General features: G+C 49.1%; 1 protein-coding gene and 1 pseudogene across 4 annotated transcripts in view; one reads left to right on the top strand and one right to left on the bottom strand.

The window, feature by feature from the left end:
* Positions 1–22,274, bottom strand: part of Rgs12 (regulator of G protein signaling 12) — a 132,513-nt gene that overhangs the window by 74,163 nt on the left and 36,076 nt on the right. For all 4 annotated transcript variants that reach the window (XM_008841873.3, XM_029567660.1, XM_029567661.1 and 1 more), the window contains one exon: positions 16,785–16,901. In XM_008841873.3, the coding sequence (XP_008840095.2) occupies positions 16,785–16,901 (117 nt within the window). The remainder of the gene's footprint in view (positions 1–16,784; positions 16,902–22,274) is intronic.
* On the top strand, positions 718–5,658 carry LOC103741159 (annotated as a pseudogene).

The following is a 22,274-nucleotide window of genomic DNA, read 5'->3' as shown; positions in this document are numbered from 1 at the left end:
ATTTAAAGGAAAATTCCTCTTTTAAAAGTATAAAAGGGGCTGGCAAGATGAATCTGGGTGTAAAGGTGCTAGTCCCTATGCCTGAAGACATGACTTTATTCTCCAGGACCCATGTGGTTGGAAGGAGAGAACCTACTCCCATAAGTTGTCCTCTGACCTCCATACTTGTACCATGGAAGGGGCACCTAAATAAATAAACTTTTTTAAATGTCAACTAAAAAACATAAAAGAAAGGGTTGGCTTTCCCCCACCTTAGTGGTAGAAGGTTTGCCTAGCATATATGAAGCCCTGGGTTTGATTCCCCAGCATCATCACACACACACACACGCACGCACGCACATGCGCTGCAATAAAGAATTGTCTTTTATATATATATATATATATATGCATATTATTGGATCAAAATTGTTCCAAAATTGAAAACTCAATAAAAATAATAAGAATTAAGTTTTAGCAAAACACTCATGCTGAAGTAAAATTGATCTGGGTAGAAACAAAAATGTATCAAGGAGTGGGGTGTCAGCTATGCCTATGGAGAAGCAGTAGCCACCAAGCGGGATCTGTGTGGGGAGCCAGAAATGGTTGTGGACTATGCCTGTGCCACTGCAGGGGGCTCAGCCTCACAGACTGAAGGAGACCCAGAACCTGTAGGCTGCACAATGGACTTATTCTTAACTTGGGGGTGCTGGGGGGGACCCTGACATGGCACCAAATGAAATGAACAGAGCTCCTCAGCCTACAGGCCCCCCACCTGCCAGGTCCCCCACACTCCCACAGCACTTCTACCCTAGCCAGGCCCAGCCTCCCAGCAGTGCAGCCCCTGCCCGTCCTGGCCCAGCTGGCCACGTCTACCCTGCTGGATCCCAAGTCATGATGATTCCTTCCCAGATCTCCTACTCAGCTTCCCAAGGAGCCTACTACATCCCTGGACAGGGTGTTCCACATGTGTTGTTGGAACACAGTAGTATCCTGTGCAGCCAGGAGCCCCAGGCTTCTAACTGGGTGCAAGCCCTACTGAGTTTGGGACTTACACTGCTGCCTATTACCCAGCCCAAGGTGTGCAGCAGTTTCCTGCTAGTGTGGCCCCTGCCCTAGTTTTGATGAACCAGCCACCCCAGATTGCTCCTAAGAGACAGTGGAAAACTATCCAAATTCGAGATCCAAACCAAGGAGGGAAGGATATCACAGAAGAGGTCATGTCTGGGGCGCGTACAGCCTCCATAACCACTCCTCCCCAGACAGGAGGTAGTCTGGAGCCTCAACCTAATGGGGTTACTGTCAAATGACCAGTCACAGGGAGCAGCCATTGGGGGCCGACCAGGACTGCCTGGCACAGAGCATAGCCCTTCAGAAACTCAACTTTCATCACCTTCTCCAACCCCATCACCATCTCCAATCTTGGAACAGGAGTCTGAGCCTAATCTTGGAGTCCTGTCTATTCCTGGGAACACTATAACAACAGGGATGATGAAAATGTATGTAGAAGAATCGACTCCCATCTCTCATGAAATGGGGAGCCATACTGCCTCTCTCCAGAACCCACTCTGGCTGACCCTTACTGGAAGTAGAAGTGACACTTACCAAACGAATTCGAGAATCCAAGTTCTCTTCCAGTCCTCTCCAGGCTCCTACACCCCTGGCATCTCACAAGGTGGAAATTCATGAACCTAATGGCATGATCCCATCTAAGGATCTGGAACCAGAGGTGGAGTCAAGTACAGAGCCAATCCCTCCCCCTCTTTCAGTTTGTGCTTTGAATCTCCTCTGCCCATTGCTCCAACTGCCCAAGCTGAGGAACTGATCAGCGGAGCTCCCTGACCACCAGCTGTGGATTTAAGCCCAGTGAACCAGATGAGTAGGCCACGGAAAGCATTGCATCAGTGGCACCACTGGCATTCTCTCTGCCTCTCCACCTATGGCTCCTTCAGATACTTCCCCGGTCAGGAGGAGTGGGGTGGGAGAAGAAAAGAAGAAGGAGGAGGAGGAGGAAGAGGAGGAGGAGGGGGAGGAGTGGGGTGGGAGAAGAAAAGAAGGAGGAGGAGGAAGAGGAGGAGGAGGAGGAGGAGAAGAAGAAGAGGAAGAGGAAGAGGAATCAGAATCAGAATCAGAATCAGAATCAGAATCAGAATCAGAATCAGAATCAGCAGAAGAATCAGCACCTCCTGCAGGAATCAATCCAGGCCTAGAGTCTGAAGGCAGCAGTGTGCCCCACAGCCTGAGGAAACAGATAAGACTGACCTGGGACTCCAAGGAAGACAAAATTCATACTGTGGAGAACATCCAACCTGGGAAATAGAAGTGTGAGTACAAGTCAGATCAGTGGAAGCCTCTGAACCTTGACGAGAAGCGTTATGACCAGGAATTCGTCCAAGGCTTTCAGGTCATCTCTGCCAGTATGCAGAAGCCAGAAGGATTGCCCATATCACTGATGTGGTGCTGGACAAGGCAGATAAAACACCATTCAGCCACTGGATCCCTCCAGACTACCTGGCATAAACTGTGGCCCAGACTTCATCCTTTGCCAACTTCGGCCAACCAGCCCTTAGCAACCATGGGCCCCCAAGGGGTGGGCCAGGTGGACAGCTTCCTCAAGGGCCAACAGACCTGAGACCCAGGCGCTCTCAGCAGGACCCCTGAAAGGAGCCGCAAAAGATCATTGCCACAGTGTTAATGACTGAAGATGTAGAGAAGGCTCAGACAGCCAGTAGCGAGAGAACAGGGACAGATAAGGACTGAAGGGAAGAGGATGCTGATGGAAGCAAAACCCAGGACCCCAGGACCCATTCCGCAGGGTGCGTTCCATCCTGAATAAGCTGACACCCAGATGTTCCAGTAGCTGATGAAGCAGGTGGCACAGCTGGCAACTGACACCAAGGAATGCCTCAAAGGAGTTACTGAGCTCATCTTTGAGAAAGCCATTTCAGAGCCCACCCTCTCCGTGGCCTCTGCCAATGTGCCACTGCTTCATGGCACTGAAAGTGCCCTCTACAGAAATGCCAGTGGTGACTGAGTATCAGAAAACTCTTGTAGAATCGACGTTAGGAGTTTGAGAAAGACAAAGATGATGAAATTTTTGGAAAAAAAGCAAAGAGACGGATGAAGCTGCTGCAGCAGAGGAACGGGGATGGCTGAAAGAAGGGCTAAACGAGGCCCGGACACAGCTGCCCACGTTCTTTAGGGAGTCTCAAGCTTACTGGAGAATTGTTCAAGCTGAAGATGTTAATGGAGGTGACAATGCATGATTGTGTGGTCAAGTACTTAAGAACCACAATGAAGAGTCCCTGGAGTGCCTCTGCTGCCTGTTCACCACCATTGGCAAAGACCTGGAGGTTGCCAAAGCCAAGCTTCAATTGGATCCATATTTCATTAAAGAAAGGAAAACCTCATCTCAAATCCATTTTATGCTGCAGGATGTACTGGATCTGCGGCAGAGCAATTGGGTGCCACGCCAAGGGGATCAGGGTCCTAAGACTATTGATCAGATCCACAAGGAGGATGAAATGGAAGAGCACCAGGAACACATTAAAGTCCAGCAGTTCAGGGCCAAGAGCAGCGACAAGCACCAGGGTGGCCCTCCAGGCCCACCCATCAGCTGCAGCCTTCCTCTTGTGGACGATGGTGGCTGGAATACAGTCCCCATCAGCAAAGGTGCCCCATTGACACCCTACAACTTACCAAGATCACAAAGCCTGGTTACATCCATTCTAAAACCAGCTCTTTGCACCTGGAGGGCAACTTAGCTAGGGCAAGGGCAGCAGCGGGGAGCTCAGGAGCCAAGCCCTCAGACATAGCATCAGAAGTTGCTCATCCAGCGACTAGCACCTTGAATCGCTTTTCTGCCCTTCAACAAGCAGTACCCTCAGGGAACACAGATAACAGTCGCGTTGTACAGAGGAGTAGCCCAAGCCGGAACAAGGTGAGAAAGTTGGGGACTGGGGAGACCTGCTAGAGCAGAGTGATTGGGGAGGTGACAATGGGGACCAACTTGATTGTCCAGAACACCTGCCACCAATCGATGCTTTAGCAGGGAAGGGGAAGACCGGAGTAGTGAGTGGCCTGCCTTCCCTAGAGTCCCTAGAGGAACTAGGCAAGCCAGCTAGCCTCACAGAGGATCGTGGGCAGTTTCCTGTGAAGCGGAAGCCACCCTACCTCCAGTGAGCACCCAAAGGCTGCACTCTCTGAGGATGAGGTGGAGAAGTCGAAGGCTGTCATTGAGGGATAGCTCCATCTCAGTGACAGTGCAGTGTGTGCAGAAGCTGGCTTTACCCTCCTTGCTCTTCATCTTTGTGCAACATGGCATCGAGTCCATGCCATTGAGCCCACGCTGGAGCATGTCACCATTGCTCATGGGTATATGGGGCGACTGCTGCACCAGCTGCTCTGCACTGGGCACCTCTCCACTGCCCAGTACTACCAAGGGCTGTATGAAACACTCGAATTGACTGAGGACATGGAAATTGACATCCCCCATGTGTGGCTTTACCAGGCAGAAGTAGTAACACCCATTCTCCAGGGCAGGAAGATGGAGTGCCCATGGGAGAGCTCCTGAGGGAGGTTACAAAGCCTCAGACCTACAGGTAAAGCTGCTCCCTGTTGCTGGAGATCCTGGGTCTCCTGTGCAAGAGGACAGGTCCCCAAAAGGTTAGGATGCTGTAGCAAGAAGCTGGGCTGAGCTGGAAGAAATTCTACCTGAAGGCCAAGACACTGGATCATTTGTTGCTGAACAGAAGGTAGAATATACCTTGGAAGAGGGGTCTGAGGTCCCTGACCAGAGGGCACTTGCCTTTGAAGATCTGCACAGGCAGCTGGAGAAACTGCTGGAGGGCAGCAGTAACCAGCAGTGTTCGACTGGATAGAGGCCAACTTGAAAAAGCAGCAGATAGCATCTAATACATTAGTTGGAGCCCTCATGACAATTGTCTGTTATTCTGAAATTATCTGTAAGACTCCTCTCAGAGTGGATGTTGCAGTGTTGAAAGTCCGAGCGAGATTGCTACAGAAATACATGTGTGATGAGCGGAGCTACAAGCACTCTACACCCTCCAGGCCCTTGTAGTGACCTTAGAACAGCCTGCCAACCTGCTTCGATGTTCTTTGATGCACTGTATGATAAGGACATGGTGAAGGAGGACGCTTTCTACGGCTGGGAGAGCAGCAAGGACCCTGAGCAGCAGGGCAGGGTGTGGCCCTTAAATCTGTTACAACCTTCTTCAGTTGGCTTCAGGAGGCTGAGGAGGAGTCTGACCACAAGGGATGGTGGGTGGGGCAGGGACTTGGAGCCATGGACACATGGATGGGCCAACCAGCAAGCCACCTGGACTGCAGGGGGGTGGCAGTGGCGGCAGTGGTAGTTGGTACCTATAATGGAATGTGTCTGAGCTAATAAAGTGGCTGATGAGACAGGATGGCTCGGGGCTGCCTGGGTCCGGTCTCCAGGATGCTGCCAGGTGTCCCCCCCCCCAACCCGGGGGGACACACAGAGACAGATATGAAGTCTTGAAATGTGGTGTGTCTTGAGGAGTGGGAGGGGGAGCACTACGGCCTGCCCCTATAACGTCCTTTCTTATTTTCTGAAATCACTCTTGGGACTGCTGTCCTCGCTGCTGAGGGCATATGCCCCAGCCCCTGCACCACCCCTGCTGCTGCCTGGGCAGGTGACAGGGTGGCAGACGGCACCTGTAATTATTAAACATGAATTCAATTTAAAAAATGTATCAAGTATAAAATGAAATTGTGAGCCAGGCATGGTGGCGCACACCTTTAATCCCAGCGGGAGGAAGAGGTAGGCGGATCTCTGTGAGTTCGAGGCCAGCCTGGTCTACATAGCAGGGGCTCCAGGCCAGCTGGGGCTATTGGGAGACCCTGTCTCAAAAAGACCAAAAAAAAAAAAAGCATTGAATCTCTTCTACATGTCCTTAGTCTTTGTTACATGTTTATTTTACCTTCTAGATTCAGGATGGAATGTTATTCTTCATACAGTGTTTACTATTACAGTTTTAACTCTATCATCAGTGAAAAAGACTAAATGCACACTTGGAATTTCCTTCATCCTTGCAAATCCTCATAGACCAGCTTATTGCATAAAATGAACTTAGACACTTTCTGCATGAACATCAGAATAGAACATGAAAAACAAAAACACCAAAAAACTTGTGTTGCAGTGGCAGAAACTTGAACTTTGTTGTACATCTGTAAAGTTTGCTTGGCGAGGCTCTGGTGGATCATCAGACTATTTTTTTAAATATTTTTTTTATTTTACATGTACGAATATATTGCCTATATGTATGTGAGTGCACTTGTGTCATGCAATGCCGCAGAGGTCAGAAGACGGCTTCGGATTCCCCTGGAACTGGAGTTAAGGACGGTTCGTAGCTGCCATGTAGGTGCTGGGATTCGAACCTGGGTCTTCTGCATGAACAACCAGTGTTCTTAACCACTGAGCCATCTCTCCGGCCCCATCAGACTATTTTTAAATCCTCTTTTAAAGACATAAAACAATCGTGACAGCCATTACTGTTTCCACATTTACAAACTGCTTACCTGAAGGAACCTCATTTGGCTTATCTTTCTAAAAGACTTATCTTAGAGGAGACAGAACTAAATTTCACCTGAGAATTTGTGCCTCTTGCTTACCATAGGTAATGACTGTGATTTTTTTTCCTAAAGTTTCATTCTCCAACCTAGGTACACCAAAGGTAAAAGCAGGATGTCCTGTCCTTGTCACGTTTTCTTTAAACTTGTTTGGAGGAGTCCTGAGGAAAAGTATAAACCTCAAAGGAAATTTGTATTTATGTTTTATGAAGGAAGAGGAGAAATAATGTACTTCAACAAATAAAACTTGTTAATCGCTTTAATAAAAATACAAAGTTGGTGTGTTCCTAAGTTTAATCTGATGGATTAGACACTGTAGTAAGGTGACAGGCTTCTGAATGACCCACCCTTCAACATGTGAAGGTTCATTACTTCACAAGGACGATCACAGCTTTACAAACACAAACTCAGAAGCGCAACGCCTGCAGACGCTGTCCAACCTAAAATGCGTGCACACTGAGACTCATGTTACTTCTCATGTATCACATACAGAGTTACTGCTGTGACTGACAGTGTTGGAATATAACACGGACATCCATAAAGTATGAAATGACAAATGTAAGAACCACTGCTCACCATCCTGTGTGTTTGACTAAAGTACATGTTTTCCACTGTTAAATAATTTCTCAGGAAGGGAAAATAAATACCATTGAGTATGCTCTGTTTAAAAAAAAAACAAAAGCCGGGTGTGGTGGTGCACGCCTTTAATCCCAGCACTTGGGAGGCAGAGACAGGCGGATCTCTATGAGTTCAAGGCCGGCCTGGTCTACATAGTGAGTTCCAGGACAGCTGGGGCTACAGGGAGACCCTACTTCAAAAAAGACAAAAAACAAAACTGGATTCCACATGTGAAAGACAGAAATTGGACCCACCTGATATCACATGCAAAAATTTATTCAAAACAGATCAAAAGGGCTGGAGAGATGGCTCAGTGGTTAAGAGCACTGGCTGCTCTTGCAGAGGACCTGGGTTCAGTTCCCAGTACCCACATGGTGGCTAACACATCTATCTCCAGTTCCAGGGGATCCAACATCCTCCTCTGACCTCCACGGGCATTACACAATAAGGGTGCACTCACAAGCACGCAGTCAATACACTCATACACATAAAATAAAAATAATAAACAAAATTTTTTTTGGTCTCTTTAAGACAGGGTCTCCCTGTAGCCCCAGCTGGTCTAGAACTCACTATTTAGACCAGGTTGGCCTTGAACTCACAGAGATCTGCCTGCCTCTGCCTCCTGAGTGCTGGGACTAAAGGCGTGCACCACCACGCCCGACTACAAAATATTTTTAAAAATATATCAAAGAGCTAACTAAATGTGAGCCCTAAAACTACAAAGCTCTTTGAAGAAAGCACAGAGTAAAGCTTCAAGACACATTTTTTTTTTTAAATGTGTATGAGTGTATTGCCTGCTTGTATGTGAGTGCACCCGTGTCGTGCAATGCTATGGAGGTCAGAGAGGGCTTTGGATTCCCCTGGAACTGGAGTTAAGGACAGTTCATAGCTGCCATGTGGATGCTGGGAATCAAACCCGGGTCCTCTGCAAAAGCAGTCAGTGATCTTAACCACTGATCCATCTCTCCAGCCCCAAGACACCATATTTTACAGTGATCTCCTGAATATGGTACCAAAGGTTCAGGCAATAAAATAAAACAGATGAACTTGAGGTCATGAAAGTTTAAGAATTTTATATATCAAGCCAGGCATGGTGGCACACACTTTTAACCCACCACTTGGGAGGCAAAGGCAGGAAAATCATGGCCAGCCTGGTCTACACAGCAGGGAGGTTCCAGGCCTGCTGGGACTACAAGGAGATTCTGTCTCAAAAATCAAAGCCAAAAAATAAAAATAAAAATAAAAAGGCAGTATCAGTTGTACATGGTGGTGCACGCCTCTTATCACAGCACTCAGGAGACAGAGGCAAGAGGAGCTCTGTGAGTTCGAGGTTAGCCTGGTCTACATAGTAAGACCCTATCTCAAAAGACCAAACAACAAAAAAACAACAAAACTAGGCAAAATTAACAGAGTAAAAAGGCAATTCACAGAAAAGAAGTGTTTTCAAATGACATGTGTGATGAGGGTAACTGTCGGCAACACAGAGAACTCCAGCATTCAAATGTTTTAAAAACACATGAAAAATGCTGACCAGCACTCATTAGAGAAATGCAAATGAAAACTGTGTCACTACCCCACACCCATGGGGACAGCCACCATCAAAGATAAGGACAAGTGTTAGCCAGGAGGGAGAAGTGGGCCTTGTGCTCTGATAGTGGGAATGACAGATGATGCTGGCCCTCTGTCACCATGGGAAACAGCTGGGGCTTTAAGACTGAACTGCCATGTGACCTAGCAACTCCACCTCTGCACCCTGAAGAACTGAAATCAGGAAGCTGAGCAGCTTTTGAAATATCTACTCATAGCAGCAGTACCCAGACCCAAGAGGAGGGCAGCCCAACGCCCACCACAGAGGAGACGGCTCAGCAAGACGTGGTCTGGCCAAACAACGTATTATTATCACCCTTCACAAAGAATGGAAATTCTGACACAGGTGAGTATCATTAAGCTAAGTGAAACAGTCACGAAAAAGTAAATGTTTCGTGAGTCTACTCAGTTGAGATGCCGTCCCAAAATCAAAGACAAAGGATGAGGTTTCCAGGGCAAGTAGGAGGGAAATGGGGAGTTAGTATTTAATGAGTTTCAGTTTAGCCAGATGATCAAGGGTCTGGAGATGCATGGTGGTGATGGCGGCACTCATTACACTATGTTAGTCAGTTTTCTCATCACTATGACAAGCATCTTGAGTCGCTGAGAGAAGCATCTTTGGGATGGGAAGGTTTGTTCTGCTTCACATGTTCTGAGGTTTCAGTTCAGGGCCAACCAGCTGCATTTTTCCTAGATCACTGTAAGGGAACACATCACAGCAGAAGGGTGTGGAGGAGCAAAACAATGCATTTCATGTTTGCCAGGGAGAGAGGGGAGGGAGGGAGGAACAGAAGGGCCTGGGACAAGACACAGCCCCCAAGGATATCCCCCCAGGGACCTGCTTCCTCCAGCTAAGCCCCACCAGTAAAGATTCCACCAGCTAGGAACAAAATCTTCAATACCTGAGCTTATGTGGACCCAAGATTTAAGCCCTGACAAACACTAAACGACACACTTAAAAATAGTGAAAAAAGTAAACTTTGTCATGTGTAATTTCCCCACAATAAATTACGGAAAAAAAAAAAAATCTTGGTTCCTCTTGGCCCTTTACATTTCCATGAAAATTTTATAGAATAATCTTCTTAAATTCTACAAACAACTGCTGGGACTTGGATTAAAACTGTATTGAACCACAACAGCATGGAGGAGCCCGAGAGTTTCAATTAAATGACACAAACCAGCCAGCAAGACTAGGGCCAGATGAATTCCTGTGGAGCCTGAAAAGGCTGACCTCCCAGAAGCTGAGGGAGGATGGCGGGAACACTTCAGGGTGGGCTGGGTGGGGTGGGCTGGGAAACGGGGTTAAAGAACTCAAAATTAGTTAGGAAAAAATAAGTTCAAGAAAAATGTTCAATTTTTTTTAAGTTTAAAATTATACTTATTCAGTGTGTGTGTGTGTGTGTGTGTGTGTGTGTGTGTGTGTGGATGTGTGTGTGTGCACATGACGTGTGGAGGTCAGAGGACAACTTACAGGAGCTGATTCTCTCCTTCCACCACGTAGGTCTGAGGGATCAAACTCCGGTCATCAGGCCTGACAGCAAGTGCCTTTGCCTGTTGAGCCATCTTCCTGACCAGGATACTTCTTATACATGATGAGTAGAGGAAATCACAATATACTGTCCTCTTCAAAAATGCTGAGAGTGGATGCTAAATACTCTTGCCACAAAAATAACTGTGTGGATAGATGTGACATCCATAATGTACAGGTACTTTAAAACTTCATGTGATACATGATAAATATATACAGCTTTATGTCAACTTAAAATAAGTAAATTTGAAAAAGAATTACATTGAATCTACAGTCATCCTGTGTTCACAACTGACTTCTGTATACTGACCATGCATCCAGCAGCTTACTAGGCTTAGTAACTGATCTATAATTTTAGACTTTTCTGTAACAATTCTATCACCTGAGAATAACAACATTCTCTTCTTTGCAAGCGCTTGTTTTTTGTTTGTCTTTTTGAGACAGGGTCTTCTTGCAGCCCCAGCTCTCTGCAAGCGTGTTACATTTGTATTGTGTTAATCTCCTATGTATACCAACTAGGACCTGCAGTAAAGATTTAAGCTGAAAAGCACCCGCAGACACCTCAAATGCCTTTTCTACTTCTGTTGAGATAATATGTAATTTTTCTTCCTTACTCTGTTAGTGTGGTAAGTTACACACACACACACACACACACACACACACACACACACACACATATCAAAGGTGCGGGGGGGGGCACTATAAGCTGAGTTAGTACTAATTTTAATGGGGTTTTCTTTGGTCTTGTTGAGACAATGTCTCTTTGTAGCCCCAGCTGTCCTGGAACTCACTATGTAGAACCAGGCTGGCCTTGAACTCACAGAGATCCACCTGCCTCTGCCTCCTGAGTGCTGGGATTAAAGGGAATGCCACCAAGCCCAGCTCTAATTTCAGTGTTTTAGGTCACTGTGACAGAATACCTTACAAAACAACTCTGTGGAAGAAGATCCATTTTGGCTCACAGTTTCAGAGGACTTCAGCCCATCACTGTGGAGAAGGAATGGCTGAGTTCATGGTGCAGGAACATAAGTCAGGGACTGTTCACAAAGTGGTAGACCAGGAATCTGAGAGCAAAGCGGGACCAGGGCCAAATACAACCTTAAAAAGTCCACACCTAGTCACCAACTTTTGCCTGACAGGGCCTCTCACTGCCTCCTAAAGCAGTGTCACAGAACCATGCATTCAGAAGACCAATCTGCAGAGGACATTTCATATGCGAACCTTAGCAACGGTTTTGTATCCTGCAAGTTTAGACAGGTAATATTTTCACTATTGCTCAGTTCACAACACTCTAATGTCTATAGGGATTTCTTCCCTGAGCTCTGGACAAGTTCACAAGGCACTGTTCACTGAACAAGCCCATGGAAGCTGCCATCTTGCTACTGTTTCTAATCTGCCTGCACTGAGGCAGTCCTTACTATTCTGAGACTTGATTTTTGGTCCAGCATGTGGTCAGCTTTGTAACTGTTCCAAGAGGGTGTGGCAAGAAATCACTAAGTACAGTGTCACACCAGGAAGAGAAAGTGACTGACACACCCAGGAGTGCTGAGCACAGTCAATGGCAAAACGTGGAAGGCAAGTGTCTCTGGGAGGATTTAAGAAAGGAACTATCTCTGCAGCCCACGGCCAGGTAGGCAGAGTCACCAGAGACGGGTAGGGGACAGAGTTGTTGGCTCCAGCGGGCTTCCCCTACAGCGGGCAGAACAAGGTGCCTGCTAGGCAGCCACCAACAGTACTGCTTAATCAGCACAATAAAAAGAGATCAAGAATGGAAGACCAGGAGGCCAATGGCAGCCACTCCAGTAAACGCACAACTCTGTCCAACTTGCAAACTTGAGCCACTTCTCAAAACTGGAAACCAGATTAAGGAAACGATCAGGACACAATCAAGAAGATCCTCATGACACCAAGGCAAGTGTCATTGGTACTAATTCCTGCTTTCCCTATAGGGCCTCACAGTCACTGTGACAGTCTGCGTCAACTGTCAATGTGACCATCTAGAATCACCTGGGAGATGGGCCTCTGAGCATGCCTGTGGAGGATGATCTTGATTATATTAACTGACATGGGATGATCCACTTTGATTATGGGGGGGACATTCCCTGCACAGAGGATCCTGGACTGCCCAAGATGGAGAGGGTGAGCTGAGCACTGGCTGCTTGTTTTATTCCCTGCTCCTGACTGCAGGGCAGTGTGACCAGAAGCCTCAAGCAACTGCTGTCTCAGCTTCCCTGCGATGATGGATGGCACCCTTGGACTACAAGCCAAAACCAGCCCTTTCCCCACTAAGCTGCTTTTGTCAGGGTATTCTATCACAACTGAAAAAGAAACTAAGGCAGTCACTGTACTGGGAAACCGTGTGCTAGAAACAGATATGGTTTGTTCAGATCACCAAGAATGCCCCCATCCTGGCATTGGACAGTCAGGGAGGACCCAAGCCACCTGGCTCATCAGAACCCCACAAGCTCATATCATCAAGCAGCAGGTACCCAGCACCAGAACCCTCCAGCTTTGGAAGGCAGGTGGCAGACCTGCAAACACTCAGCCAGCCCTATCTGTGGAATATGATGTTGGACATCCCTTCCTACAAGGGACAAGTTATTAACACGTATAATCTCTCAGCACTCAGAAAGGAGCCTGGAGGCCTATCTGGGCTCAAGAAGCTGACTGCTTTTCCCTTGGGAACATGGCTCAGACCTCTCTAGGGGGTCACAGCAGGCTCCTAGCAATGAGTGGGACAAGCAGGAAAGAAAATAGGCTCTGTACCATAGGCCCTGGAGCCCTAAATATCTGTGAGGAAGATGCCACAGAGCTGACTAAAAGCCCTAGAACAAGTTCACAGTCAAAGACCTCAGGCCCTGAACATGACAGGGCCCCAGCAGCTGGGAGCTGCACTCCTGTACACACTATATTCACACTACTGTTGTGTGCTGCAGAGAAACAGCCCCAGTGCAGCTGGGCCAGATGGACAGTGTCTACATGGAATGATGGTCGTATCTAGGCACCAAACTGTCCATCATGAGCGTGGTACTAGTCCTTTCCCAAGGCAAGCCCCAGCAGCAATCCAGACAAGACTTCATGAGCGTACTCACTCAGGAAGGAGCGGGATGCAGAGCCATGGCACTCGTCACCAGGATACCCACACCTACGGCCACAAAAGGAAGTCTTCCTAACTACCAAATGAGGAGGAAGGTAAAGGAGATGGGGGTGCATGTGATGCAACTCAGGATGGGGTGGCTAAAAAATAGATGCCCAGAAAGAACAGACTGTGCCTGGAGAACAGCTTGGTCACCTTTGTGTGCGATCCATGCAAGATAGTGCAAAGGTCTTTGAACAGGATAAGTGACCTGGCTTGAATATCAGAGCCAGGAGGAGGATAGGAGGGGAGAGCCAGGGAGGCCTCAGAGAAACAGCAGTGACAGGGTATAGACACCTCGCCCCACATGACTGCACCCACCACAAAGCGTCTCTAGACCACCGTTAGAGGGACAGAGCCCAGAGAGTACAGGGGCGGAGCAGTCCCATGCAACAGCAGCACTGCAATGACCCCAGTGCGGCAGCCTCAGTCAGAGGCCTGCTGACCACGGACAGCTGGAGGCCATGTAGCCTTCAGAGGGCAGCTGCCATCTAGCCGTCAGGGTGACCTCCCAGCATTCTGCTGTACTATTCTGCTAGATATGAGTCACCAGGGCCCACTGCACCCAGGGGTTGTGGAGTCCATGGATGAGAAGACTGGGAGGAGGTTTGTGGGTGTCGGAAAGCTCTTAGCACAACTGACAAGAGTAATCAGCAAAGGACAGATGGACAAGCTCTCCAGCTCCCTGAATGTCACAGTGATTTGTAGCTTCCACAGCTTCTCTGCCCAGTGGCCCAGGAAGTGTTTCAGAGCCTATCTGCAACTGGGGTTCCTATCGGTCACATGGCCGCATCAGCCAGGCCTGCAACCCTCGCTGTTAGGAGATTGAGGACTGTGAGTTCAAGGCCAGCCAGTGGCCATGTTGAAAATCTCCTTATTGGGCTGCTCTGAAACCGAGAGGAAGAGGCATGGATACCAGCTCATGCTCACCTTTTTTTGTTTGTTGTTGGTTTTGTTTTTTGTTTTTGTTTTTTTTTGTCTTTTTGAAGCAGGGTCTCCCTGTAGCCCCAGCTGTCCTGGAACTTACTATGTAGACCAGGCTGGCCTTGAACTCATAGGCTGCCTCTGCCTCCCAAGTGCTGGGACTACAGCCGTGTGCCACCACGCCTGGTTTTTTTTTTTTTTTAATTTTATTTATTATTTTTATTTTATGTGTATGCGTGTATTGCTTGCATGTAGGTAAGTGCACCCGTGTCATACAATGCCCACAAAGGTCAGAGGAAACCATCGGATCCCCTGGAACTGGAGTTACGGACAGTTGTTAGCTGCCATGTGGGTGCTGGGATTCAAATCTGGGTCTTCTGCAAGAACAACCAGTGTTCTTAACCGCTGAACCGTCTCTCCAGCCCCTCATACGCACCTTTAACTCACAGTGGTGAGACTCCAGGTGCTGCTAGGCAGTACTTCTCCAGAGGTGAAAGAAAACGGTAATCCAAACTCCATCCGTGGTTTCTCAAACCGCCACCATAAAGCTGCCCACATGGCTCAGGACTCAGACCCTCTGAGGTCTTCTCAGCACCCCTGGCAGGATCCCCCCAACCCTACCCGCCTTGGAGCAGGCTGGCCACAATCCACCTTCTGGTCAGGTTCAACACTGCCATGAGGGGCCCCACCTCAGCCATGAGGGGCCCCACCTCAGCCATGAGGGGCCCCACCTCAGCTGGGCCTCACGGTCCCCTCACCTGACACCAGGTACACCACAGAGCAGCCATGCAGCTGATCTTTGCCATCACCTGGCCAAATTCAAGCAAATATCAGAGCAGCCACCATGGATGGCATTCAGTCACACCTGTCACCCAGATTCTACTTCTAATGTGCTTGGAAGAACATGGGTACAAGAACATTCACACTGCTCCCTCAGAGCAGATACGTCTTCCCCAGAGTATCCATCGAGGCAGAGGGGGTCAGATGTCATAGGCATCTAACAGCATGCCAGACACAATGAAAGTGACTACACTCAACCACAAAGCAAACCTTGAAACAGACACTGTGTTTTAAAAGTACAACTGAGTCTGTCAGAATTTAGAAACACATAAAACCAGTGATGCTATCAATGGGTGCCAAGGGCCGGGGGAGTGGGACAGGGAGAGCAGGGGACAAGAGAACAGAGGACAGAACAGGACAGGAGAACAGGGGACAGGAGAACAGGACAGGAGAACAGGACAGGAGAGCAGGGGACAGGAGAACAGGACAGGAGAACAGGGGACAGGAGAACAGGATAGGAGAGCAGGACAGGAGAACAGGGGATAGGAGAACAGGACAGGAGAACAGGGGACAGGAGAACAGGACAGGAGAGCAGGGGACTGGAGAACAGGGGACAGGAGAACAGGACAGGAGAGCAGGGGACAGGAGAACAGGGGACAGGAGAACAGGACAGGAGAACAGGATAGGAGAGCAGGGGACAGGAGAACAGGGGACAGGAGAGCAGGACAGTAGAACAGGGGACAGGAGAACAGGGGACAGAAGAACAGGACAGGAGAGCAGGGGACAGGAGAACAGGACAGGAGAGCAGGGGACAGGAGAACAGGACAGGAGAACAGGACAGGAGAGCAGGACAGGAGAACAGGACAGGAGAACAGGACAGGAGAGCAGGGGACAGGAGAACAGGACAGGAGAGCAGGACAGGAGAACAGGGGACAGGAGAACAGGGGACAAGAGAACAGGACAGGAGAACAGGGGACAGGAGAACAGGACAGGAGAGCAGGGGACAGGAGAACAGGAGAACAGGACAGGAGAGCAGGGGACAGGAGAGCAGGGGACAGGAGGGTCTTCAGGGAGATGTCACCACTCTATATGCTGCTGCGGGGGGGCATGTCATGGCGTGTGTGTCCAAATTCAGAAGAGGACTCTCCTGTAATCACTGCACTGTCATTAATAGCAACCCATCCAGAATGCCCACTATCTGCAACAAATGCTCCACCCTCACACAGTGACGACCTGTGTGCTGTCACAGTGGGGGTACGGAAGCTGGACTTTCTTCTGCTCAAGTTTTCTAAAACCCAAAACTGCCCTAAAAAAATAAAACCTATTCTTAAAGTAACCCTTGAGCTGAGCCAACTGGATCTCTAGGAAGGGCAGCAACAGGCCTTATCTGGACTGTCTCGTGGCACTAAACATACTCCTGTCTGAAGAGGTCCCCCCAGTGTGAGTACCAGGTGACTCAAGGTACTTTGAGAGGTAGAAAAGATTCAGTTATGTGCTCTGGAGGCTCCTGCTGAGGGGGGAGCCCAGGGGACTGGCAGGAAGGCCCAGCGCATTCTCAGAGATGAAGGAGAAAGAGTGATGGAAGCCCACTTCAGTGGGCTGCAGGGCCACCCGACCTACCTCAAGGTCATCGAGGGAGCGTGTGACGCTGAATCTCTTGGGCCTTCCAGATGACCTTCGTGCAGAGGTCCGCTGAGACGTCTGTGCCAAGCCAACTCCTCGCCCAAGTTTTGAACTCTAAACTCCAAAAAAAAAAAAAAAAAAAAAAAAAAAAAAAAAGACATGTCAGGTTACCCACTTGGGAGGAGACTACCAGTTTTGTCCTTTGTGTGCCATGGAAGGGAGAGCCGAGCAGAGGGGTCCTGTGGGATAGAGGTCAAAGCAAAACTTCACTTCATCTTTAGGTTTATGTTACTTAAAATATTCATAATGAAATGCACAAATATGAAAAAAGAGAGTCATCCCGCATCGTCAGGTGTCCACTGGTAGTTAACGTACCCCAGGTGTTACAGCTAAGAGAGTCACCCAGCATCGTCAGGTGTCCACTGGTAGTTAACGTACCCCAGGTGTTACGGCTAAGAGAGTCACCCAGCATCGTCAGGTGTCCACTGGTAGTTAACGTACCCCAGGTGTTACGGCTAAGAGAGTCACCCAGCATCGTCAGGTGTCCACTGGTAGTTAACATACCCCAGGTGTTACAGCTAAGAGAGTCACCCAGCATCGTCAGGTGTCCACTGGTAGTTAACATACCCCAGGTGTTACAGCTAAGAGAGTCACCCAGCATCGTCAGGTTTCCGCAGGTAATTAGTTAGCAACTGAGCACCCCAGGTGTTCAGGCTAAGAGCATCACCTAGCATCTTCAGGTGTCTGCTGGTAGCTAACAACTGGGTACCCAGGTGTTATGACCTGCACCCCTCCTCTCCCATGAAGCTGCTCCCCTGGAGATGCAGTGCCCCTCCCCCATGCTGGTCTCTCAACACCCAGAACAAGCCAGCTCCCAGCCCACAAGTGTGAGTGTGCTAACCCAGGGCATGTTGGAAGGAGCCAGCCAGCCCACTCACCGCTCCCATGCAGGTGTCACATGGCACAGAGGCACCCTGGCATTGGGGTCCACCACAGAAGAACTCAAAGACCCCAGTACAGAGCTAGACCTGAAGGTGAACAGGGCTACAGTCCCATCCTCTGGGCAGGTAAGAGGCCCAGTGCCCTAGAGTGCAGGCTGCCAGCTGCCAGGCAGTGAGGGTGCACAGAACAGAGGTTCCCTCTGTGCCATAGCCACAGCACAGGCAGTGCACACTGTCCTCTAGAAAGTCACCATAGACCTCCAAGAGTGTCGGCAAAGCCAGCCAGGCTGGTGCCGGGCAGAGCTGACCCCAAGGTGTGTCAAGCCTCTCGCTTGGCCAAGTTGCTGTGCAGCCTTGCTTGCTCAAGATCTGGCTGAGACCCAGCTGTTGGTCCCCAACTGAGGAGCAGGCAACCTGGTCCTTGACAGAGCACCACTGGGCAGGCCTCCCACAGGCAGATGCAGGTCTGCAGTGACAACTGCTTCTAGTTGATGAGCCTGTGAGCCCTCAGAGCATGGAGGCTGAGTATCCAGGCAGAGTGTCTTCATCCCGTCCACTCCTAAGGACACTGGCCAGGGGGCTTTGTTGTAAATTGAGGAACCAACTGTACATACATAACAATCTGATCTGTGTCTACACTTGTCCACACCCTCGCCTTCTCTCATGCCAATGGAATCCACCTTGCTGCCTTCCTTGTCAATAAGCAATAAATGAGACAGAGTCTTGTCTGATTTCCCCCTCAAAATATGCCCAAACTGAGTGTAACCTAAAATGTGTCTAGAACCCAGGAGCCAACATCTCGGGGCTAGCCTCAGGGCTCTGTTTCCTGGGCACTCACACCTCTCTGCTTGCAGAGCCTGTCCTGCCACCTGGACCCGGGGCTGCCTCAGGGCCTCCCTTGCTCAATAAGTCCAGCAGGTTGGGACCTTCTAGCCCTGATCTAGATGAAACTCCTACACATCTCTACCGGCTTTTCCTTCGGAGAAGACCGTGTCACCTGCCTCCCACACAGCACCTGTGGACCATCACACCTACAAGGGCAGAAAAGGGACCTTTGTTTCTGTCATTTCATGTGAAAATTCCTGCCCAGCACAGTGCTCAGCACCCAGGACATGGCTGAGAGAACAAAGTGTCCAGCAGTGCACCTGGGGCCAAGCAGGGAACCTGACTGCACAATGACAGTTCCGGGCAAGCTGCCGGGGTGGGAGGCGAGCCACACAGCCACACAAACAGCTCTGCTGCAGAAGTAACAACATGGAGAATGTTTCAGGCCAGCGCTGAGCTGAGAAGACCACAAATATGCACAGGACGAATCTGCTTTCTGGAGGCTATTTACTCCTCTGTGTCTTCTGCACTTGGGGGACCGGGTCACAAGCACACAGCTGTGTGTTAGAAAGGCTAATTCCTAAAGCTTGGGTGGCTACACAGGAACTGTGTGTGGCATTGCTGTGTCCCAGGAGGCTGCCCTGCGGTGGGAAGGGAGCCTGCCTTCTACACAGATGTGTTGGAGATTTGGACATTTTAAAGGAAAAGGGAAATTTAACAAGCAGTTCCCACCAATGATTAAGCCAGCTCAGGAAGAGAATGCAAGTAACACTTGACCCACCAGGAGAAGCCTCAGCATCTGTTTCTCGGATAGACAGTCCCCCAACCTGGAGCACGAGAAGCAAGTTTTGTACCTTAACACTCAGAACACCGCTGCTGGCCCAGCGCCCCTACTGCTCCAACAGGGAGAACACACTGGAAAACAGTCTTCGGCTGTCAGCCTTCAGCTTAACTTTTACTGTATACAACACAAAATTTACCATCATAACCAGCTCAGTGGTGCTAAGCATGCCCAGTTACAGCAGCCATCACTACTACCACCCATCTCCAGAACTGTCTCACCTTCCCCCTTGGGAACGGCCCCACGAAGCACTAACTTTCTACCTCCCCAAAAGCTGGTCCCCCATCCTTTCTAAGGAGTCTGGCAGCTCTCAGAATCTCATGTAGGTTGAATCATTTCCTCACTCATCTCTTTGTGACTTAGCTTATTTCAATAACTATAATGTTCTCAAGGCTCATCCGCATTGCAGCACATGTCGAGGTTTCGTTCCTCTTCAAGGGTGACTAATATTCCACTGTATGAATAGGCCACATGTTCTTCTATTCTGTCTATGGACACTTAGGCTCATCTGTGAACAGGAGTGTACAAATGCCTGTTCCAGTCTCTGCTTTCAATTTTTTTGTATATTTCCATAAGTGAAATTGCTGGATTCTAGGTGCTTGTACCTTAAATTTCTAAGAAACTGGCATACTGTTTTCATAGTGGCTGCCCCACTGGGCATCCCCACCAATAGTGCACACAGTTCTAATTCAGCAATCCTAGCCTGGGCCTGATGATTTCCAGCTTCGACAGCAGCCAGCCTGATGGGTACAAGGTGTACTGCTCCACAGCCCTGACCAGCACCTGCCTGGGTCGAGCTTTTGTCAGGTGCTTTGGCCTTCTTTGCATAGGTGTCTATTCAAGACCTTTGCCATTTTTTTTACCGGGTTTTTGCCTTTCTGACATTGTGTTGTAGGAACTTTGTACCCTAGATGTTAACCTCTACTAGACACATGGTTTGCAAGCATTTTCTCCATCTGAGGGCTGCTTTTTCATTCTGACAGAACTCAATCTCTCTAATTTTTTTTCTTTTGTTGCTGCATTGTTAGAATTTCAAAATTCTAATTCAAAAATCTGAACATCAGACTTCAGGCCCAGGCAGAATTGTATCTGTTCTGGTAACGCCCTGCCCTCACCCTCCCACAGTGCTGGATACAAAGCAAGCGCCCGCTCAGTATCATTGAGTGGACTCTGAGCGAAAGGAGCATTATCTCCAGAGACCAGATGGCAGAAGTTTCTTCCAGAGGTGAGAGAATTCTAAAGGATGTGGAGCTGACTGGTTTGCTTCTCCTGGTCTGTCAGTCAGGGTTCCCACAGGGTACGTTGTTTGGAAAGCAGTTGACTTGGTGCTGGAGGATGGGGCAGGCAAGGGGGCTCTAGGATATCCGGGGGAGGGAGGCGTAGGAGAAAGGATTGTCCACACTGAACAGTTCCTAGGATGGGCCACTGGGCTGGGACTCAGACCTCAGGGTCCATTTGGCATCTCTGAGGGAAAAAGGTGGGCCCAGTGAGCTAAGGAACCCTGAGCTAGACTCAGAGGAGGAAGAGAATAACAAGTGTTGCCGTGGAGACAGTTCTGCTCTGCTGGTTCACTCTAACGCCCCCCGGAGGCAGAGCTGGCAGGCACCTGACTGAGGAGCAGGAAGGGGGCACAGATCTCACTCCACAGGCCACAGAAGGTGGCTTGGGGCTAAGGGGGCAGCTGATAACTGGTACACCAGTTAAGTGTGCTACAACAAAACCAAACAAGAGGAAGATCAAAACAGCTTTAAAGAGGCTGGAGAGATGGCCCTGAGGTTAAAAGCACTGGCTGTTCCTGCAGAAGACCTGGGTTTGAATCCCAGTACCCACATAGTGGCTAATAACCATCTGTAGCTCCAGTTCCAGGGGATCCAGTGCCTTATGACCTCTGCAGGCATTGCATGACACGGATGTACTTACATACATGCAGGCATGACAGTCATACACATAAAATAAAAATGAAAAAAATCAAGACAGCTTTAGAATTATCAAAATTCCATGTCAAACACAAAACTGGTCAAACGATTATAGCTGTGGTGTGGTCTATATATGTGCATGTGCATGTTTGTGTGCGTGCAGGTGTGTGTGCAGGTACAGGTGTGCATGTGTGGGGGCACGCATGAAGAGGTCAAAGGACAACCTTCAGTGTCATTCCCCAGCTGTCTTCTGCTTTTCATTTGAGATAGGGCATGTCACTAGCCTGGAATGTCACCACATGGACAAGGCTGGCTGCCAGCAAGTCCCAGGGACAGACAGCCCCTGCCTGTCTCCACAACCCATCTCAGCAATGCTAGAACTGAGTTCTGGGGTCTGAACTCAAGTCCTCACACTCACAAAGCAAGTACTTCACCAAATGAGCCATTGCCCCGTCCCTGTAATGTGTTTCACGTGTGGGTTGTTGGAGACATGATTCCTGGTCACCATGATTCACTTGAGAAAGGAAGGGGAAAAGACCGAGAAGAAAAGGACACCAACACTGAGCACATTTAAACAGGTCAGTGAGCACATCACTGAGCACATATATGTCAGGCAAGGACAAGGACCTCTGAAAGAGCAAAACAAAGCATTAACTGCCACACCACAGAAGGAAAGGAAGGGATTCGAGAAACCAACCAAACAGCCTTAAAAACAAAAGGCGACTATCCTCAGGCCTCTTGGGGTAAGTCTACAGCGCAGCTCTCCGCGCTGGGACTCCCTAAGCCACATTCACCCTTCCATCCCCCCCCCTCGCCGTTCTATACTCCTAGTTTGAGCCCTGCGCCACTCCTAGTCTTGGGGCCCCAGACACCTGGGGAACCAATACTGCTTCCTGACCCTTCTCACCCAGAGCAACCCAGTCCCTTTCTAGGGCTCCAGGAGCACCACTTCTGGTCCTGGCCC

This window comes from Nannospalax galili, unplaced genomic scaffold, assembly GCF_000622305.1.
Source record: "Nannospalax galili isolate Female #2095 unplaced genomic scaffold, S.galili_v1.0 scaffold101, whole genome shotgun sequence".
NCBI lineage: Eukaryota > Metazoa > Chordata > Mammalia > Rodentia > Spalacidae > Nannospalax > Nannospalax galili.
The sequence above is the reverse complement of the archived record's forward strand: the minus strand, read 5'-3'. Positions and strand labels throughout refer to the sequence as shown.